Below are 22,191 nucleotides of genomic sequence, written 5' to 3' on the forward strand. Positions count from 1 at the left end.
CCCCTGAGGGATAAACTGCGATTCAAACGGACAATATGTCAGTAGTATGGTACATCAACAAACAAGGAGGAACCAAGTCTTATCCCTTGTGTTGAGAAGCTTTGAGAGTGTGGCAATGGGTGATCTCATCCAATTAATTTCTGGTAGAAACACACATTCAAGGAAATCTAATGTGTTAGCAGACAAATTAAGCAGGTCCATTCTAATGCCTCATGAGTAGTCTCTCAACATGAAAGTGGTGGAAAAGATATTCTGTCAATGGGGCCAATCTTGCTGCAATCTCTTTACATCTCCCATCAACAACAAGTACACTAGATTATTTGCCTTGGTTCCCCCCCACCGGAGAAATCACAGACAGATGCTCTTCTCCATGACTGGAGCAGTCTCCTTTATGCCTTCCCCCCAGTACCTCTAATCCCCAAATTCCTTCAGAAAGCATCTTGATTGAAGAGCACAGTCATCCTCATTGCTCCTTATTGGCCTCATCAGATTTGGTTCCCCTTTCTTTGGCCTCATCTGTTTAGCCCTCCATGGATTCTAGATCCAGTTCCAGGCCTTCCATTTCATCCAACAAACATAATACACCTGGATATCTTAGGCTTGGAACTGACTGCATGATTTCACCAGTTCCATTGATAGCAAGACAGCCCAAGGTCTCCTCCCCTGTCCACCACATTCTTTTATCCTCCCACAAAGGTTAAACTAGAAACATTTAGAAAAGTAAATTAAAAAGGTTTGTTATTTGGGTGCATCAGAATGACACTGATCCTTTTTCAATGCCAGTACTTATACATAAAGTTCTTGAATTTTTAGCTACAGTTTTTAATGAAGGAGCTAGTTCTTCAGCTATAAAAGTACAACTAGCTGCCATTTCTAACTTTCACATTGGAGTAAACAATTCATCTTTACCTTCTTCCACACTTTTCAAGGCCTTTATAATGGGAACCTTTCTTCTTAGACCCCCCTTTTAAAGGCCCCACACCCCCTTGGGATTTGAATTTAGCTTTACAATCCTTGACCCAATCTCCCTTTGAGCCATCAGTCAAATGTGATATGATGAACTAAATTATTTAACTCGTAAGACTGTCTTTTTAGTGCCTATTATATTGTTAGAAGAGTATCAGAACTTCAAAGTCCTATTTTCAAAGCCTTCTAATTTGATTTTTCATAAGGATAAGGTATCCTTACAAATCAACCCATCCTTCCTTTATAAGGTGGTGTCAGAATCCAATATTAATCAAACTGTAAGCCTTCCAGTTTTAGTTCCAAATTTTTCAAACAAAATAGAGTATATGTTGCAAGTGTTGGATGTTCAGAGGCAGTTATGTTTTTAACCTGCAAAGGACAAAAATTTTCAGGAAATCAGATCAATTATTTCTCTCATTTTCAGATTCAAAATAAGGCAAACCAGTTACTAAAGTAACCTAGCCAAATGGTTAACTGGTTGTATTTCATCCATTTACAAAAAATTAGGTTTGCCTTTGCCAAAATCACTAAAAGCCCATTCTATCAGGTCTATGGCAACCTCTTCAGCATTTTTATCCAGTTCATCCTTGGATAACATTTGTGCAGCTGCAACGTCCGTTAACCCTCATACCTTTATTTCTCATTACTAATTGGATTTTGTCTCTAGGCAAACCTTCAGCTCAGTGGTGGTACTCAGGAATATCCTTTGGAGTCCTCCCAGGGCTTAGGACAGAGTCCTCAGCTACCCAACAGTTGAGGAATGAATGAAAATGACATCAGATAAAGAAGTTACGCACTCACCAAAATGTTCCATCTGTGCTGTCCATGTTCATTATTCCTCAACTTCTTTCTCTCCAACTCCTACCAGCTTTGCTTCTGGAAGCATTAGAAGATACTAGAGGAAACAATGTTCCTTTATTTGAGGTTCAGACAGTAGTATTTGTTATTTATTATATTAACTAAAATGTCAGCGAACAAGATCTGAGGTACAGTTGGAGACTATGCATTATGGGTAAGAGAGGAGTTTGAGAGCTTCAATGTACCACGAGCTGTAAAAAGTGGCAAAGTTGGATCCGAGTGTCAGATCCAAACCCAACAGTTGAGGAAGAATAAAAATGGATAACACAGATGTAATATAATGGTAAGCACATAACTTTTTTTTTTTCAACTGAAATATATGTACATACAAATACAAATATATGTAAATGTGTCTGTGTGTAGGCTTTGTGAAAGCACTCTTTGGTTTTCTCATTGCCCAAGTACAACTATTTATGCCTTTCATTAACACAACCACTCAGCTCTGTGGGAAACTCTGCTTGAAGAAATTAATAGAACTGCCCACCTCAGAACTTAAGCAAGAACAAGACCTGCATTAGATCCTTCCAGGGCATATAGTAGTACTTGAGAAGTTTTGGATGGGGTAAGGGGAGGGACAGAGAGAGTGAGCAAAACCAAAATGTTATGGCTTAATCTTACCAAACCTCTGAACTGTCCAGATTTTTGCTTCATATTTTTGGTTTGTTCCGCATAACATTTTGGTTTTCTAGCAACTAAATGAGGACTGAAGTCAGAAATTGATAGACATTTGAGTTTCAGACTTTACAACCTTCAGCAAATTCATGCTAATGCAAACCTTGTTATTCTATCAACTTTCTAATAAGAACAATATTTAAAACATGTCCCTTTGTCTCCCCGTTATTTATGGTTTTATCCAGATTTCTTACACTGAGAGGTTGAGAGGTATGACTCTTACAGAGGACTGCTAATTGAATAGCTTCACTGTTAGATGGAATTGTAAAGACTACAGTCAGATCTTTACATTCCTTATTTAGATGAATCGATCACAACTGGATGAGCTAGTTGCACCTCACACATAACAATTTCTCACAGAAAATCACTGCTGACACTTTCTATTACAGCACAGGCAAGGATTTCCAATTTTTTTTTTTTTAGCTACCACTTTTCTCAGAGTTTGAGTGACCATGATATTCATGTACATAAGTGACTCCAAATGAAAAGCAACAGGACACTGCTGTGTGATAAAATGTAGATAAAATTTAATCCAACATAGACAAATAAAACACCAGGTGAGCGCTTTCGGGTTACACCCTTCATCAGACAAAGATACATTCTTCAAACAACAGTTTTAAAAGATGTTAACAATAGCCCTAAATTTGAAGCTATGTGTAGGGTTGCCACTAATATGCCTATATAAGGCATTACTTGGGTCACTATTCCTGATGCTACTCAAGTGCTGCAAGATTCTAACCTTAAACATGTTGTTGGACATCAAACCAAACAATAGGGGGGGGGGTGATGTAAAACATCAGACAGCTTTGGCTGAATCAAGATGGATCATAGAGTTTATGGCACACAGGATACCAGGATTAAATGATGTCATTCCAGTTAAACCCACCCTCCAAAATAGGCGGGTTTTTCACTAGATGCTATTGGTTGTCTCATCTTTTAAAAATGTTGTTTGAAGAATGCATCTTTGTCTGATGAAGGGTGTAACCCGAAAGCGCTCACCTGGTGTTTTATTTGTCTATGTTGGATTAAATTTTATCTACATTTTATCACACAGCAGTGTCCTGTTGCTTTTCATTTGGAGTTATTTGTGCTTTGAAGTTTACCGGGACTTTGGCATAGTGTACAGGTTTTTTACTTTGTATCATGTACATAAGTGAGCGAGTAGGGAAGGGTCTTGTCCTAAAAAAAAAAAAAAAAAAAAAAACTTTTTTATTGTGTTATGTATCCAGATGACGGTATAACCAGTTGTGTTTGTCCAGTTGTACTTTTGTCTGAATATAATGTAATTGTTCATAATGGAACCCTCCTTGAGCATCTCCTGTTATAGTAAGTACTAGTATTACGATCACCACATACCGTGCAGTGGTTAATTTTACAAGCACAAAGAAAACACAAATGCTGAACGCAAGAAGTCTGGATGTCAGACAGCTAAATGGATACAAATATAAGTTGCTTTACAGGACGCATATAATCCATTCTGCGACTCACTTTCTGTATATGTTCCATTTCTTTGATGGCATAAACTCAGCTAGTTAGTTAAATACGATTATGGTACCAAAAATGACACTGCAAGTTTTCAGTGCTCAAGTCTAAATCTCGCACCAGCTTACTTTCTCAAAACCTGCTTTAGGCTCTTGGAAAGAAGATGAAAACCATTTTTCAGGTTCCGCATAGAACAACCTAAATTCACATTGCTACAGTGTAATACTCCTGAGGTGGCTGTTGAAAGTTTGAGGAACACAACTGTGATCCTTAGAACAGTGGAACAAGTGCAAAAGTGGGGAATATATATGAAGTCTGAAGTTGTAGTACATCTGGGTATTCTCTATTCTCTGAAATATAACAGTCTTGTAGTTAAATATGTAGCAGAGGGTATGATGGGAGTGCAAAAACATGAACTTGTAATTTATTTTTTGGAGTTCGCAGACTTGCTTTATAAAGTCTCTCTCAGTTGTGACTGGGAGATTTATTCCTGAAACAAAAAAGAGCTCAAAAGGTTCTCTCTCTCCTGTGAAATAATTATGAGAAGCTAATTGCTAAATTTCACAGTAACAAATGGCCTTCCAAGATGCCATTTCTGGATAAAGTAAACAGTATTTCAAACTATAGAATGCAGTTGTCTTTACCTCAGTAAAATACATTTTTAGTGGTTCTGATGGTAGAAAAAAAGAAGTGTGTGTTTACAAACTGGTAATATGACAGACGTGAAGAGCACGTTAAACCACATTATTAGATAGATTATGATCATAAGGATTAGCATACAGTGAGTTTTTTTTTAACTCTATTAAATCTCATTTTTATTACTTCAAAGCAAGCAAATGTTATTTGGGCTGTCTACTGCAGAGTCAAAACCTAAAATACCAACATTGCAGTTTGAAACAACTGATCTTGGTGCACATATCATGGGGCAGCATGGCATGCCCACTCACAGACCAATCGCTTTAGGCAACAGACAGCAAAATCCCTGAATACCAAAAACAATGACAATCCACCAATTTTTAGCTCCAACCTTAGGTAACTGAGGTTGGGAAAATAAAAGAAAGAAAAGGGTTATTCAATGGACATGATAGTTAGACTGACATAATGAGTGTGTGCAACTATCTAACTAAACATTCACTGCTAAATATGCTAGCAAATCTTAACAGATGTAATGGAAACATGTCAATAACGCTTTTAAAATTAAATACAAAAATAAATCTAAATAGCACAATGAAAACAGGCAAAACGTCTAAAGATTTTTACAGCAATGAAGCAAGACTCCAAGAAAAACGTTTATTTTCTTAGAAAGCAATTTTCAGTCTTGTTGGGATGTGACTGTTCCTAAGATTGTCTCCCTTGCTACAGCAATTAAGATCCAGACTACATTTTCATGTACCACAGTATAAAACAGTATAAGTAATTGTATGTACTTTATTTACAAACAAACTTCTGGTGTATATACACATTAACAATTTGCTCCAGATGGACAATCCAAATGGCTCATCATTTTAAAAGGCAGATTAAGGGTCTCTTCCAAGGCAGCTGCTTGACAGAGGTAAAACTGCTGGCATTTTCACAGCCCACACTATAGTCCAAACTGATCATATCAAACACTTTTTTCCGATAAGGTGTCCCAAGAAACATTTCTACTCTTCACAGAGGTGGTTGTGAGACCGTTACTTCCTCTTGTACCTTAAACAAACACAAAGTGACAGCTTATGATTGTCAAAATAAAGCTTACAACAATTCTGATAACTTACACATTTTTTACAAAAGAAAAGCAGAACCAAATACAATATAACGGGTACATAGACCTAATAAGCAAATGACTAGTCATCCCTTTTACAGATGGTGACATCTTAAGGAAAGCCACAACCATATGATCTACTGGGCAATAGCTTAAATGAAAATAAACACCTGCTAGATGTACCACTGCAGTACTTAATAAAAGGATTAAGTACTTTCACTGCAAAACTCTGATGCTAGCTTCAGCTGCACAAGGCACAGCCTTTTCCTGACATCAGGGCCATTTACCATCCATCTACTAGGACAAATTCTGAATGCCAGACCTGAAGATAGTGTTGGAGATGAGAGAGTATGGTTATGCAAGACACATGCCTTAATAGTAGATTTTTGAGGAAATATAACACAATAACACAACATCTAGACTTTCTACTATGTAGCTGCATTATCTCTGAAGATCTAAAGCAAGTCTAATGCTTGCTTGCTTGGTCTGGAGATAAAAGTCAAGAAAGTTCTGGTTCTCAAGTGTACCTCCCCATGTATATTTTTCTCTGTTTTTTTTTTCTTTTTTTCTCATGCATCTTGTACCCTAGCACTGTTTTTCTCTAACTTCAATACAGTTTTAATTTACATAGTTGAATCTCAATGACAGCGAGAAAGAGAACAGAAAAAAGGACGTTTAAAGTGCATGCTGGTCATTCTCTGAGCAAGTGTAATCTTGGAGTTATCAACTAAGGGTTTGTGGTTAAGTGCAAGTATGTTTGCCCCTCTGAAATAGATGTATTTGTCGCTCTAGTTCCCATTTTGATCCTCAAGCAAATACCGACATGTACTTTGCACATGAGCAGTTTAGTCTCAAGGAGACATAACAAAAGTGCAACTCCCACATTTATCCTGTACTGCTCTCTGAGACAGAAATTCCAAAAGGGATAAGTGTTTGTGATAGGCAAATATATGTGCTTATGTACCATAAATCCATATCGATTTCTAAATTCTAAAAAAGCATGATCTCAGCCAAAAAATGTTTATAAAAATATATATATTTACACACACACACACACACACACACACACACACACACACACACACACACACACACACACTTTTCCTTACTTCTGAGAGTAGACTTGCTACAAAATCAGAAGCTACAATTGCTACAGACTTCAGTTGCTTATTCAAAAAAGACAAAAAAGAGAATGTTTCTACCAAGATAGAGACCAACTTGCTGAAATTAACAGTTTCCATCATATCCAGTGACAAAGAATCTTACTATCAAGTAAAGCAGTGGCTAACACTGCTATCTTGTAAAACAATAATATCATTCAAGTCTTAACGATTTAAAAAATAATTAGTAGGAGTACTGTTACAGTGACCTCTCCTAGAAGAGCTACTATTATGGTAAGTCCCTTTCATAAACATACTATATTATTCTTTACAGAGGGTTAATGTAACAGTGTATAAAAACATTTTGGAAGATTCCAAGCAGCATCACCTCTCTCCTGGTAGGTAGAAAGATACCAAGAGAGTTATCCAAGCCATATGTAACATGTTCAACTAATAACTTGGAAAGTAATACGCAAATAATAAATGCTTATTAAATTACATTTATGCCTTTTTTTTAACTAAAAGTGCTGGTAGGACTAAGGAAGCAACACTGTTGGATGAAACACCACACCTAGTGTGAGTTCTGATAAAGTGAAAGTTTATAGTTCCCCATAAAAAGTGAGAGACTCAAAAATGCATGGTTCAGTACTCAAAGTTAAACTGCGAAAATACCAACACTGATTCAGAAACTCCTTTATACACTTTTAAATGTAACCTTTTGATATTCTGGGACTTGTGCCCTAGCCAAGACCGAATGACCAAAAATACAGACATACGCATACTAAGTCCTAGACTGCCATTTCCTGGAACATTCTCTTTTCTTTGAGGTACAGCAATGTGAGTTAGTATATACACATTCTGGTGTGTGTGTGTGTGTGTGTGTGTGTGGTGTTACCTACTAGATTAAGGAGAACAGAAATCTTTGGAATTCACTGTTTTCTAGTATATTCAAACTTTTTTTTGTAATTCTGGGACTCTCACGATTCAAGGACTTATAAAAGGAAGTCTTTTAAGGTTTCTCTGCAGGGCTGTTAGATCCATCACTCCCTCTGCTACTTGTGTATACTAACACAGATCATTGTATGTCACAGGAGGGAGAAAAATCCTAGACAGCTCAATTTAGGACTTGCTCTTGCACCTTGACTCCTCAGTCTTTAAATACATTACCTCTGAGGTTGTATTAACTCATAGAAAATGGAAAAAATAAACAGGGAACTGACAAGGTAAGCATATGCAATTAAAAATGTATTAACATTTCAACTTTTAACAAGTTACAGTGTTCTCCCTGCAGGGTGATAAGAATCCTGGTAAAAGCTGGAAATTTACTTTACCGCAACCAAATATTTTAATTAGGTCAGTTAACAGACTGCTAAATAAAAAATACATTCAAAAGTAGCATTTTATATTTTGACATTTTATATCCTTCACAAAGTTTAATATCTGGGACCTTTAATGTATATGCATTGGTCACTAAAGGGGACCAAAGTTAGTCCTTTTAGCTTCTCTGTTATTACAGATATTAAAAAAAGACAGACTGGATCATTTTTTTCTCCCCTTCAGCAGGTGCAGTTGTTTAACAAATTATTTCCTTTTTCTTCCTGGAAGGACTTGAGCTTTTAGTTTGCTAAAATGTTGTTGCTTGTTAAAAAAAACAATCCCTCACATTGCTGCCAAGCCCTTAAATAAAACAGACATTTTATGCAGAAATATTCAGGCACTATTTGCCTGTCACAAGTTCATTTGATGACACGATTTAGTCCTTCAGTCATATAAAGTAAAAAGTCAAAAGAAATAATAAAATCTCTCCATCTATAACTTGCTTTTCCCATTTTTGCACACAGGGGTTGCAGTGTCATATCATCACATCAACAGTGACCACCATCTAGAGCCAATTTTCACACCACACAGGTGGCTAGCCCTGCTGCAGTTGTTACTATGTACTACTCACTCCTACAGATAATTTGGAGTATCTAATTCCCCTGCTGCATTGGCTTTGGAATGACAAGAAAATGAAACTGACAAAAAGTAGAAAAAATATAATACACACATGCGCGCGCACATTTCAATTTTTTCCAGTATGGCCAAGGAATCATCAACACTCAGAAAACAATGAAAAGATAATAGAGAACACGGGTGAGCTTGGGATACGAGTCTCACACCACTTATCACAAGAGAACCTAACCAAGTGGTACTTTTTAACTATGCCCTTACAGGCAATATGCCACAATCTGGTGAAAGTCTGCCAAGGAAAGGGGATCACAAAAGTGTCAAGATGTACTCTTAAATCCTCCCCAAACAAGAAATGGATGTCAAGGATACTGATGCTGGGATGTCTAAAGTTGCCCTACTACCACCACATTTAAAGTTGGGTATACCTTGTGGATGAAAAATACAAACAAAAACTACTGCATGAGTGTCAACATTCTGTGCAAGTTCCTTCACATTTTCTTTTTTGTGTGTGATGACCTAGCCCCAGAAAATGAATCTATATCAAGTCTTCCAGATTAATCTATAACAGGAAAGCATGTCATCACGATCTACCACCCAGATGGCCCTTCAGTTTATTGGGCTGCTAATTTAACCAGGGTTGTTGATGGTATTGCTATAACCAAACCATATAAACCAGCAAGGGTAAATCACCAAATATCTTAGGCGAAGAACATCAACAGAAGGAGTAACCGTCTGATCCAATCTATAGCTGTGTTTGCAGAACATAAAGTAACTTGGCACAATACCCCAAATAAAGAAAATAAAGGTTGAAGGCACCCACCAACATGCAGAGCTGTGCAAAGCCACAGAAGAATCAAGCAGGCTTAAGTCATATAGAGGAAGGTATGACCTAAGTACACATACCTGCCTGCTTACTTATCTTGCAGCTCACTGGCCTTCCTTAAGCTGCTAAAGACATACAGAAAACAGAAGTGAAATGTTTCACAGAGCAGTAGTGCCCGACATCGCCTACTGCATCCATGAAGTTTCCTGCAGCAACATACTGAAGTATACAGCATACAAATGACGTGGTCAGGTACTTTCCCTGATAAAGTGGTAACTTTGTATATTTTATGTTTTATTTTTTTTTGTGCTGCTGCTACAAAGGTGAACTTATTGTGATACAATTTCAGCTGATAAGCCATCCCACAACCAGGACTTTGCTAATACCGAAGCTGTTGACACTTACTACATCAACAGCCATGCATTGGAAAAGCCAAAAATTAATAAAATGTTTTTCTCAGGTGGAATAAAGCTTCTCGCTGCCAAATACTGTGGTTGCTGCTTGTTGTGACATATATAATATCAAACAGAGTGACCTCTGTCAAAAAATGCTATTCTTATAGGGGAAAGAGCATTTTTGACACCCATGGCATCACAGGCTTGGTCTTCAGGATACCCAGATGAACACTTGTACACATATCATGGAATAAGTTAATGGTACAGCTATTTGTGTATTTGGATGTGGATGACAGGAATGCAGAAACTAGTGATATCAGTTTTGGTATAAAGCAAAATGAAACACAAGTAGAAGGCATGCACTTCAGTCAAGAGAAAACAAAATCTGGCTTGTATTTCGTACCTGTGATGTAGGGTCACTAAACTGGGAAAACAGAGTGCTGGTAGTAGAGAAAATGACTAGAAGATGATCTAATTATCAAGCTGGAAAGACAGTTTAGTTATTAAGCTCAATTTACTACTATAAACCTTAAACTTTGCTGCAACAGTTTCTTCATAAGCCTTTTAATCTGGACCCAGGATTACTATATATACAATTCTGGGGGATCTGGAGTAACCGTTTAAACTTCAGTAAAGAGAAAATTATTGCATGCACTCTTGAAATAAAGGGCAATAAACAATGTAGCACAACTCTTTTCCAGCTACTCATCTATAGCATCCAGCTATGGAAAGCCAAACACTCCAAACTGCTACTTTTATGTAAGAAGAATAAAGGAAACATTTCTGACAGTTTCAAGAGTGTGTTACATTTGTATTTTTACTTTCATTGGATCTGTTGGATGATATGTTCACAAATACTGCATCTGTAGTTCACAGATTAAAATATCCAAAGGAAATTTCCCTGCTGCTTTCCACCCAAAATCCCTGACACTTTCATTAAAAAATGTATAACAAACATCAACTCAAACTACAGAAAGCATGTGTAAAATAAAGCTACTTATAATTACAGCACTTTTATGTTTGCAGGCCCTCATTAGCACACTCAGTATCATGCTACCAGTTTTTAATTTTTACTTCTGAAGAAAAGACCGGGGAGAAAAAGGAAACATTATGTGGTAAACCATCCATAATTACAGCTGCAAAAAGATCAAATGTGGAATAAAAATCAGATAATGGATAAAGAATCAGTGGAAAATGAAAGTGTGAAAAATAAAATGATGAAGTTTGTAGAATTAGATAATATTCTCAAACTACAATTGCAGCAAAGCAAACAGTGGAATGAGTGGAAAGAAAAAAAATACCTGAAGTTACTGTATGAAAACAGGTCTGTCGTACTTGTACCTGAACAAAGAGTGAATGTAAAGGGTAAGACTCAATACAGAAGTGTGAAAGACGGAACTGGTTTCACACATCACACACAAGAGTTTTTTTTTCCTTGCATACCTACTGAATGTATAGCCACAGCCTCAACCATTCTTCCCACTTATTCCCCATCAGTGGGGTGAGAACCAATTACAGCGTGACTGGCATCCAAGCAGTCATGAAGTTTTTTTTGTTTTTCTCTGTTTCCAGCCACAGCTTCTCCCCTTGCAACTAAAGTGCATGCTTACAGACACAAAGGCCTGCTAAGCCTTTCCCTGTGAGACAATATACATATCATGAAGACCATCACATGGATGCTGCTTGCAAAGCCAAGTGCATGTTGCCATTTCAAAATTCATGCCATGCACCTCCCAAAAGTAGGTGCTGGTCCTGCAGTGGGTCAGACCACTTCCTTTTCACATTAGGTGGTGGAGCCAACATTGATCACTCATTTCCAACCTCTCTGCCTCCTCTAATACCCATGGAGCTAGTTAATGCCAGGCTATCTGGGTTAAAGTCACAGCTTCACCTCAAGTGCATTAAGTACTTGATGAAAAGGCTGATGGACTAGAGGATTTAATTTTTGTCACCCTAGAAGTTTTTAAATGGAAGGATCACATATGTTCATAGGTAAATAAGAGGTGATTAGTCTGCAGGGTATCACAAGCCTAACCAATAACCACAGGTCAGAATCAGACACTAAACCTCAAATCTATGAGGTAAATACCTTATAGATTAAGCCAAATCCTTCTCCCATGAATAATGTTTCTACCCAGTTAGATAACTGAATAATTCCATTTAAAACTCCAAAATAAACCGGTTTTAGGAATCCCTGCACTTCACCACATGACCACTATCTGGCAGCAGATAAACACAACTCGGGCAATTGAGTAGATTTTGTAAGCCCACAGCCAAGAATATTTGTTGTACTGAGATTAAGAAGGAGCAGACAAAAATAAAACACCTCCAGGCTGGCACCTGTTCAGCAATGTGGCAGGCTACATCTTACTTACCCTAATAAGCTCTTATCCAAACACTGAGAGGTTTTATGGTTGTGCAAGCAGCACACCTTTACTATTAGGCAACTAGACAAGCTAAAAACATATTTCCAAAGGCAAAGACAGCAGTGCAGCTGCCACTAACATTCTTGTCTTCTCCTAGCAAAGAAAGGTCAAAAGGCTGTATATGTCAATTCAAAACTCAGTGCAGACATTCTCAGAATCATATAACATGGCACCAACAGTTGACAAATGACCTACTGCACAAAATGAAGAAACAAACAGGGTAGGGTGGCGCAGCTAGAAGACAGTCACTGCCCCACAACAACAGTCAACAACTTGTGTCAATGTTCCACAAGACAGGCACAAAGGAATGGGGCCATGTATCAAGTAGATACATTCAAAGACAGGACACCGAACAGCACCAAAATATCGGGCAGGTAGAACAGCGGCACCTGTGAAGGAGTGTCACAACACACAACTAGCACCTAACTGTGAATGCAGCTGTGATGTGGGCTTCCTCCATGCTACTGCACACAGTATTATAGGTTTGTGACTGGTATGATAAACTGTCTGCAGCAAAGCACCCCATGCACAACTTCCCTTTCTGCGTTCATATAGTTTACATGATGAGCACTTCCATGTCTGTATATACATCTCATACTGCTGCTGCTGTGCCATGTTTGCCCGTTTCCAAAAATGCCAGATGTAGATTCATCTTGTGGCATTCACGGCAATAGCTTGGTGTTCTGTCTTCCTTGTCCAACTGGCCTGGCAGACTGTGTCCCTTTCTCCCGGGCAGTGTCAAGCCTTTTGCTTCAAGAAGTTACAGTCTTCGATCAAGGAGCCTTCAGCATCTCAGTGTTATCCACATAAGTGCCTACAGCTCTAATACACTCTTCAGCTGAATTAACAACTACTAGTAGTGCTGTTTACTAAATTAAATACTTGAAAGAAACAGTGCAATATGGTTCAAGGGGAGGTGCTTACACATTACCAAATCAAACAAGTGACTAGTAAACTACTATCAATGTCTCCGTTAAGGTACATTATACACAGACAGTAACACTGGCAGTATATTTTTCTGTCTCTCATCATAACATTTCACACCACATCCCTCAGTAATAGGAGGCTCATTTGATTAATACAATACGAATGTGAAGAAAAACAGGTATGACAAGTGAAAAAAAGAAGTCATGTACTTACAGTAACGTTCCATGCGAGTTGTTCATCTCGCCTTTATTCTTACAAGTGGGTTCGGAGCTGAGCCATCGGCTCCGAGTTGGCCGCTTTACTAGCTAAAGATCTCAGAATAGCTCGAGGCCAGGCCCCATATCCCATGATGCTCTCTGTCCTACCCCAGATCTAGTTTGCTGAACTCAGCAACAATAAAAAATAACTCAGAAGTGCACCAGCCGGAGTAAGAATCACAGAAAATGACTACCAGACCCCAAGTCTACCCGTTCTTCAAGACCCTGGAGGGGGGGATGGTGGGTGGGAATGTTACAAATAAAGGCAAGATGAACAACTCGCATGGAATGTTTGTGGTAACTACATAACTTCTATGTGAAGTTATTTAATCTCGCCATTTATTCTTACACATGGGTAGTGTCCCAAGCACCCTAATCCTGGGTGACTCATGGGAGTATATTCCTAAGGACAGTGGAACCAAAGGAAGCCCTGTCCACTTTGTAATGAGTGATAAAGGTATGAGGCTTAGACCAAGTGGCAGGTGCACATATAAGTGTCCAAAGGTAAATGAGCTGTATAAGCCGAAGACGTGGAGACGGCTCTAGTTGAATGGGCCTTGACACCATATTCTAATGTTTGGTTGGCTGAAGAGTAGATAAATTTAATGCAGTCAGTTAACCACTTGGAAAGGGTAACTTTAGAAACTGGTAATCCTTTCATAGCATCAGCATAAGATACAAAAAGTTGGTCAGATCTTCTAAATTCCTTTGTCCTGTCCAAATAGTATCTCAATAGTCTGTGGACATCACGTTTATGCAACATGTATTCCAACTGATTAGAATGATTATGGAAAAAGGTTGGAAGCTTAACAGTTTGGTTCAGACTGGTCACAGAACACACTTTTGGCAAGAATGAAGGATTAGTCCTCAGTGAAACCCTGTCCGGATGAAACAACAAATACGGTGGTTTGACAGAAAGAGCTTGAAGCTCAGATACCCTGCATGCTGAGGTAACGGCCATCAAGAAAACAGTCTTCCAGGAGAGAAGCTTCAATTGACAGGATGATGCAGGTTCAAAGGGAGGAAGAATAATCCAGGACAGTACATTTAGATTCCAGGGAGTAAAGGGCTGTCTAACAGGAGCCCTGAGATGAATGGTGCCCTTAAGGAAGGCCCGGAATAATCTGTTCGACATTAAGTTAGAACCCTCAGCTCCAAGATGAAAATTCAAGATGGCAGCTAAATGGACTCTAATTGTGGCAGCTGCAGCACCTTCTTGAAAAAGTTGAGAGAGAAATTCCAGAATACTGGCAATAGGGGCCACATAGGGATCAACATTGTTTCGAGAAGCCGAAAGGGCAAATTGCTTCCATTTACTAGCATACAACTTTCTGGTAGAAGCTTTATGGGAAGATACAAGAATGTGTTGTACCTCCGAAGAAAAATTATGTGACCTGACTAGGAAGGGAATTGGAGCAGCCAAGCTGTCAGTCTGAGGGAACAAAGAGAGCGGTGGAGGGTCCCTGACAAATGTGTCAGAAGATAGTACAGTTGTGTACACTTGCCATAAATGTAGATGTTCAAGTGTATTCACTGTTGCAGTCATCACATTTGTGTTATCTGCTTGCAGTAGCCTTCAGTCGGCCTGATTAACAAAGGCTTGGGTCCTGCTGTCTCTTCTTCCGTGATGTCAGGTAGTCAGAGGTATAAAACATGCAGCCGATGCCATTACATCAGTTTTTCTTGCCCCAGATGTCAGGTGCCCCCCAATGGGAAGCAATTAAATCTATAAATATATAAGGTTATACCGCCAACAAAAAAGCAAATACACCAAAAAGCTTTTAAGCATAGTAAAGGAGAGTAGAGGTATAGCCAAAAGAAGTAAGGGGGGCTGGAGGGAGGGTAACCAGGACTGCAACAGTGAATACACTTGAACATCTACATTTATGGTAAGTGTATAACAACTGTACTATGTTCTTCATGTTTCACTGTTGCAGTCATCACATTTGGGTAGATTCCCCAAAGCTAAGGATGGGAGAAGGAATTTAGATAGCACTAGGACCAGCAATAAGGCCCTGCAAGACTGCAGTGGCAAAGCCAGCTATGGATTTAGAGAAAATTGGCAGATGGTAATGCTTGGCGAAAGTATGTACAGAACTCCAGGTAGCAGCTTCTAGGATGTCCCTGGTAGGGATGCCTCTGAGAAAGGCAGTAGAGGTAGATGCAGCCCTGGTAGAGTGGGGTCTGATCCCCTGTGGAATAGGTTTTCCATGGTGCTTACAGCAGTAATGACTGCAATGGCCTAACCATTTAAAAATAGTTTGCTTGAAAATAGCCTTCCCCTCTGCCCCTGCAGCAAATGCCACCAGCAGTTGTTCAGATTTCCTTTGAGGTTTAGTCCTGTCCAAGTAGAATCTAAGTTGTCTGTGCACATTTGAGGAGTGTAGTATCCGTTCCCCTTTGTTCTGTGGATTAGGAAAGAAGGTTGGCAGATGAATGGACTGATTAAGGGCCACACTGGATACCACCTTGGGCATGAAAGAGGGATTGGTCCTGAGGGACACCCTGTCCACATGAAAGATTATGAAAGGCTCCACTGCCATAAGGGCTTGTAATTCAGATACCCTTCTTGCTGACTTGATTGCTAAGAGGAAAGCTGTTTTCCAAGAAAGGAATTTTAAATCTGCAGTACCAGTTTTCTTGTCCCAGATGCCAGGTGCCCCCCTAATGGGAAGCAATTATGTACAAGGTTACACCTCCAACAAAAAGCAAACACACCAGAAAGCTTAAATATATTAAATAAGAAGAGACGTACCAGGACTGCAACAGTGAATACACTCAAACATCTACATTTATGGTAAGTGTACACAACTGTACTATGTTCTTCATGTTTCACTTTTGCAGTCATTACATTTGGGTAGATTCCCAAAGCTAAGGAAGGGAGGAAGCAATTAGAGAGCATTAGGACCAGCTATTAGGCCCTGCAAGACTGCAGTGGCAAAACCAGCTCTGGATTTAGAAAAAATTGGCAAGTGGTAATGCTTGGTGAAAGTAATGTACAGAACTCCAGGTAGTAGCTTCTAGGATGCCCCTGGTAGGAACACCTCTGAGAAAGGCTGTAGAAGTAGATGCAGCCTTGGTAGAATGGGGTTTTATCCCCATGTGGGGTAGGTTTTCCATGGTGCTTATAGCAGAAATGAATGCAATGGCCTATCCACTTAGAAATGGTTGGCTTTGAAATGTCCTTCCCCTTTGCCCCTGCAGCAAAGGCAACTAGCAGCTGTTCAGATTTCCTGAGAGGCTTAGTCCTGTCCAAATAAAATCTAAGTTGTCTGTGCACGTCCAAGGAGTGCAGTATTCGTTCTCCTTTGTTCTGTGGATTAGAAAAGAAGGTTGGCAAATGAATGGACTGATTAAGTGCCAAACTGGATACCACCTTGGGCATAAAGGAAGGATTGGCCCTGAGGGACTCCCTGTCCGCATGAAAGATGATGAAGGTCTCCACTGCCATAAGGGCCTGTAATTCAGACACCCTTCTTGCTGAAGTGATGGCCAGAAGGAAGGCTGTTTTCAAAGAAAGGAATTTCAACTCTGCAGTTGCAGCTGGCACAAAAGGAGGTAGAGTGAGCTTTTCCAATACAAAGTTAAGGTCCAAGGCTGGAGTAGGAGCTCTCCTGGGTGGTCTTAAATTTTTGGCCCCTCTGAGGAATTGTTTCAGCAGTGGATGAGAGAAGAGGGGTGGCTCAGTATTATAATGTGCTGAAATGACTGAGGCATGCATTTTAATAGAAGATAAGAAAAGGCCCTTGTGAAGCGTCTCTGTTAAGTATTGAAAGATATGCAGTAAACTGGGCACTGTTGTGCCCATCCCTCGAGTCTGGCTACAGAACAGAATCTTTTCCACTTTTCAGCATAGGATTTTCTAGTACTAGGCCTCCTTGCCTCCAGGATGACATCCAGCACTTGCTTGCTGAGGGATGGTATGGGAGAACTCAGGTAATTAGCCAGGCTGCCAGGTTAAGGGTTGGAAGCTGGGGGTGCAGAATCTGGCTCTCCTGATGGGACAGTGGGAAAGGGGTTGAGCCAGGTGCCATGATTCCAGCAGTGACACACTGCGCAAAAGGGCGTACCAGTGTTGGCATGGCCAGTCTGGTGCAATGAGAATTGTCCTTGGTTTGTCCTGTTTTATCTTTAGTAGAACTTTCGAGAGGAGAGGCAGAGGGGGAAAGGCATAAACTGGGAGGCTTTCCCAGGTGGAGGACAGGGCATCCACTTTCCAAGCTTGTCTGTGGGGAGACCTTGTGCAGAATTTGTCCAATTGGTAGTTCTGAGGGGAGGCAAACAGGTCTATCTCTGGGCTCCCCCATTTGTTTCTCAAAATGTTGAATATCTTTGGTTCCAGTTTCCACTCGTGTGGGTCCATGAGATTTCTGCTTAGGTCATCTGCCAGTGTATTTAGCTTGCCTGGCAGGAATTGAGCTTGTAGGTGCACCTGATAGTTCAAGGCTGTGTTCCACAGAGACATGGCTAGTCTGCAGAGAGGGTATGAGTGGGTTCCCCCCTTGCTTGTTTATGTACCACATAACAGTGGTGTTGTCAGTCTTTACCAATAATTGTCCTGGAAGAATGTGGTCCTTGAAGGCTGCCAGAGAATTCTGTACAGCTAACATTTCTTTCTGACTGATATGCAGGTGCATTTGACTCGGGTTCCATTTTCCCTGAATGCACTGCCCTGCCAAATGAGCCCCCCAAGCATAGTCTGATGCGTCTGTTAGGGTTTGGGAGGCAGGGGGTAGAGTGAATGGCAGTCCCTTGTTGTGGTGGCAGGCCTCTGCCCACCAAAGGAACTCTGTCTTTATACAAGGAATGATAGGAATCATTGACTCCAGGTCCTGAGAATGTTGGCACCATAGGCTTTTTAGATACCATTGTAGTTTCCTCATATGCAGTCTTGCATATGGAATTAGTAGAATGCAAGAGGCCATGAACCCCAGGGCTTGCAGTATTTTCCTTGCAGTTAGCTGGGTCTTTGTGGCCAGTAGTTTGAAGTAGGCTGTTAAATAAACTTGTTTCTCTGGCGTGAGGTAGGCCATCTGGGAAGTTTTATTCAAGCTTGCACCCAGGAATACAATTTGTTGGCAGGGTACTAGGTGCGATTTCTTTTCGTTTATGGTGTACCTCAGTGAGGTTAGCAGTTTCTTTACAAATGCGAGATGACTTAATAGTATGTCCTAGCTTTCTGCCTTAATTAGACAATCATCCAGGTATGGGTATATTTGAATATTTCTTTGCCTGCAGAATGCAATGATTGGAGCTAGGCACTTTGTGAATACCCTGGGCGCAGTGCATGTGGCCTGCTCTGAAGCGTAGGTATTTTCTGCAAGATTCCCTTATTGGGATGTGCAGGTAAGCTTCCTTTAAATCCAGTGTTGCCAACCAGGCATTTTTGCCTAGCATGGGAAGCAGCTGATGAAGAGTTAGCATTTTGAATTTTGGGATTGCCAAAAAGGTGTTTAGGATAGACAGGTCCAGGATAGGAAGCCAGGAGTTGTCTTTTCTGGGTACCAGGAAAAGTCTTGAGTAAAAACCTTGTCCCCATTCCTCTTCTGGGACAGGTTGAATAGCCCTGATACTTACAAGAGACAGAACCTGCTGTTGAGCCTCTGCCCAGTGATTTGGGGGTAGGTCTGGCCAACCGTTTGGGGTTGGTAAGGTGTGGAAGTGGAATCTGTATCCTTGGGAAACTATACTTAAAACCCATTTGTCTTGGGTAATGAGTTCCCAGTTTTTTGCATGCAGGGAGATCTTTCCCCCTAAAGGAGCAGTCAGTTGAGCAGGGCTTGGAAGGTCTAAGGTTAAGTCATTGTGACAGTTTACCATAAGGGGGCGTCTTACTACTTCCAGCTTTGAAAGTGGGAGCCCCCAACTGCTTAGGCCTGTGAGTACCTTGAGACTGAAGCCTGGGCGATCTGCTAGTCCTGGGTTTGGACTGAGAAGGCCTGGAAGAGACAGGAAAAGGGCAAGTCTTAGAGGGCCAATGCCTCCTAAATCTGGGAGGCTGTACTTGCAAGAAATCTTTAACAGTTTGCATAGATTTAGCTTTTTCCTCCATCTTTAAGTACTACTTCTGCTTTGTTGCCAAACAGGCAGTCTTGGTTTAAGGGAGCATCCAGTAATTTAGCTTTAACACGATCTGGCAAAGTTTGCAAGCATGCCTTCTAAGTACAGGCTCAGTGACAGCAGCCCGTCAAACCCACATTGCAAAGTATGTTTACCAACTTGTTCAGAAGAATGCATTAAATCCTGTAATTCTTTATTTTCAGCACAGTCAGGAATCAACATCATTTTCTGTTTAAGTAATCCAATAATATGTTGCTGATACTTTAACATATGAAACTGGCAGTTTAAGTCCCTAATGGCCAAAGTAGCAGAAGTGTATACCTTCTTACCCGATCTGTCCAGGGCCCTGGAACCTCTATCAGAGGAGGTAGGGTTTTTTGGCAGTAGTAGCCTTAATGCCTTTGGGTCCCTGTGAAATGGTCCCTGGATCCGCAGGTAGATTGTTAAAGAGGAACTTGTGAGAGTCAGGTACTCTGTAATACCTGTCAGGTTTCCTGGGAGCCGGAGGTAAAGTGCCTGGGGCCAGGCTAGATTCCAAGAACGCATCATCTACAATGTCCAGTACAGGAGGGATAGCTAAAGGCCTGTGTTGAGGTAGGAGTAGGAATTCCCTAAGCCTCTTTTTGGAGTCAGAGTAATCTTGGCTTTCCCAGCAGAAATGCTCCCCAAGAGTATGCAAAGTTTCACCAAAAGAGAAATCTTATGGATGGGAAGCAGAGGGAATGGAGTCCTCTGCATCAGAATCCTCATAGGTAGATAAGGGCAAATCCTGGTCATCAGAAGAAACAGAAATTTCAGAATCCTGATCAGAAGAATCAGAAGGAAAATCAGTTCTAGGTCTCTTAGAGGGAGAAGGCTGGCTTCCCCTTATTAAAGTAATAAGGTCTTCAGCCATTCTTATCATTTGTTTTTTAGGCATATGGGCCTGACTATGCAGTCTGGGTGTCGGTTTTCTAGGTGTGGATTGAGTTTTCGGCCTTGAAGAAGAAGATGGTGTCGGTTTGATATGCAAGCCAGTAGGCCTGAATACACCCTCAGAAGCCGGTACTTGCACAGCGGCTCCGGACCCCATCCAAGGTAGAGACATCCGCAGGCTTCATAGTCTAAGAAGCATCTCGCGACATACCGGACGCCGAATGGGTCTCAGTAGAGGCCTGCGAATCTGAAGTAGCGGGTATCAGGGGCTGCGAAAGTGCCTCACTGAGTACCGGCGAACTGGAGACTAGCTTAATGGAAGCGTCATCTGCAGCTTTGGACCTATGCGGTCTGTCTGTCTTTATCGTTACGTTTTTTCGGAATGTCGGTAGTCAGATGGCTTACTGAAGCCATTTCTGGATAATTGAACACTGTACCGAAATAGTTTGATATGAAAATTAACTGACAACGAATAGTTTGAGGACTGAATAAGGCACAAAACCGACAGTGAGGGACATCGTGGTCTGGGCCTAAGCAAGGAATGCAGTACAAATGAAAATCTTTATGAGGTATTTGCTTTCCACAAGTAATACAATTGTTAACTTTTACTGACATCGATTTAGAGCAAGAAAAAGATCCCCAATGGGGTACTTAGCTTTTTTGAAGACTTTGGTTCTAAAACTCGAAAACGAAAATTTCAGGAGTGGGCCGACCGGCACTTGAAAACTGCTTCTGGTTCGGGCACCGCACGGCAAGAAAGACTGATGTAATGGCGTCAGCTGCATGCTTTATAACCCTGATTACCTGACGTCATCGAAGAGGAGACAGCAACCAGAGCAGGACCCAAGACTCTGAAAATCAGGCCGACTGAGGGCTACCTGCAAGCAGATAACCCAAATGTAATGACTGCAACAGCGAAACACTAAGAACATCGCAGATGATCTCTGGATGGCCTGGCCATTTTGATGTGATAGTACGCATCCTTGAGATCTAAGGAGCACATCCAATCTCCCACTCTGAGGAATAGAAGAATAGACTGAAGTGTGACCATCCGGAACGTCTCCTTCTTTACAAATGTGTTGAGCCTGCTGAGATCCAAGATGGGCCTCCAGTCCCCTGTCTTGTTTGGAACTAAAAAGAATCTGGAGTAAGTTCTGGATCCTATCTGGTCTGCTGGGACTGGCTGGATGACTTTTCCTGCAGCCTCTGGATTTCTATGGCTGCTTGATCCCTGAGACTGGGTGGAATGTCTGGGATTTTTGTGCTGACAGGCGGACTTTGTAGGAATGGAATGATATATCCTCTGGTAACTATGTTTTGTACCCAATAATCTGTTGTAATTCCTAGCCAGACATCCGGATACAAAGCCAAGCGACCCCCGACTGCCTCCAGAGCAGGACAGTCGGGCCTCCTCTCAGGAGCGCTGGTAGGGCTTCCCAAGGAACTGATCCCTGTCGCCCTGGTTCTGTGGACCCCCTCTGCCACCAGGGCGGCGTCTTCTGTTATTGCCCCCTCCTCTGCCCCTAGAGGGGGCATCACTACTTGTGTTTTTGGAAAGCTCCTTGGGACTTTCGGAACCACATTTTCCCACCTTTCTGCCCTTTGGGGTATGGTCT

The 22,191-nt window shown here is 40.8% G+C and overlaps 1 protein-coding gene across 1 annotated transcript in view; it reads right to left on the reverse strand.

The window, feature by feature from the left end:
• Positions 1–5,254: 5,254 nt before the first annotated feature.
• DDX27 (DEAD-box helicase 27) overlaps positions 5,255–22,191 on the reverse strand; it is a 409,290-nt gene continuing 392,353 nt past the window's right edge. The window contains exon 21 of the mRNA XM_044090130.1: positions 5,255–5,667. Within this exon, the coding sequence (XP_043946065.1) occupies positions 5,652–5,667 (16 nt within the window). The 3' untranslated portion in view covers positions 5,255–5,651. The remainder of the gene's footprint in view (positions 5,668–22,191) is intronic.

The sequence above is a fragment of the Protopterus annectens genome, chromosome 12.part0 (genome assembly GCF_019279795.1).
Source record: "Protopterus annectens isolate FY-2018-M chromosome 12.part0, PAN1.0, whole genome shotgun sequence".
In the NCBI taxonomy this organism is placed as follows: Eukaryota; Metazoa; Chordata; order Ceratodontiformes; family Protopteridae; genus Protopterus; species Protopterus annectens.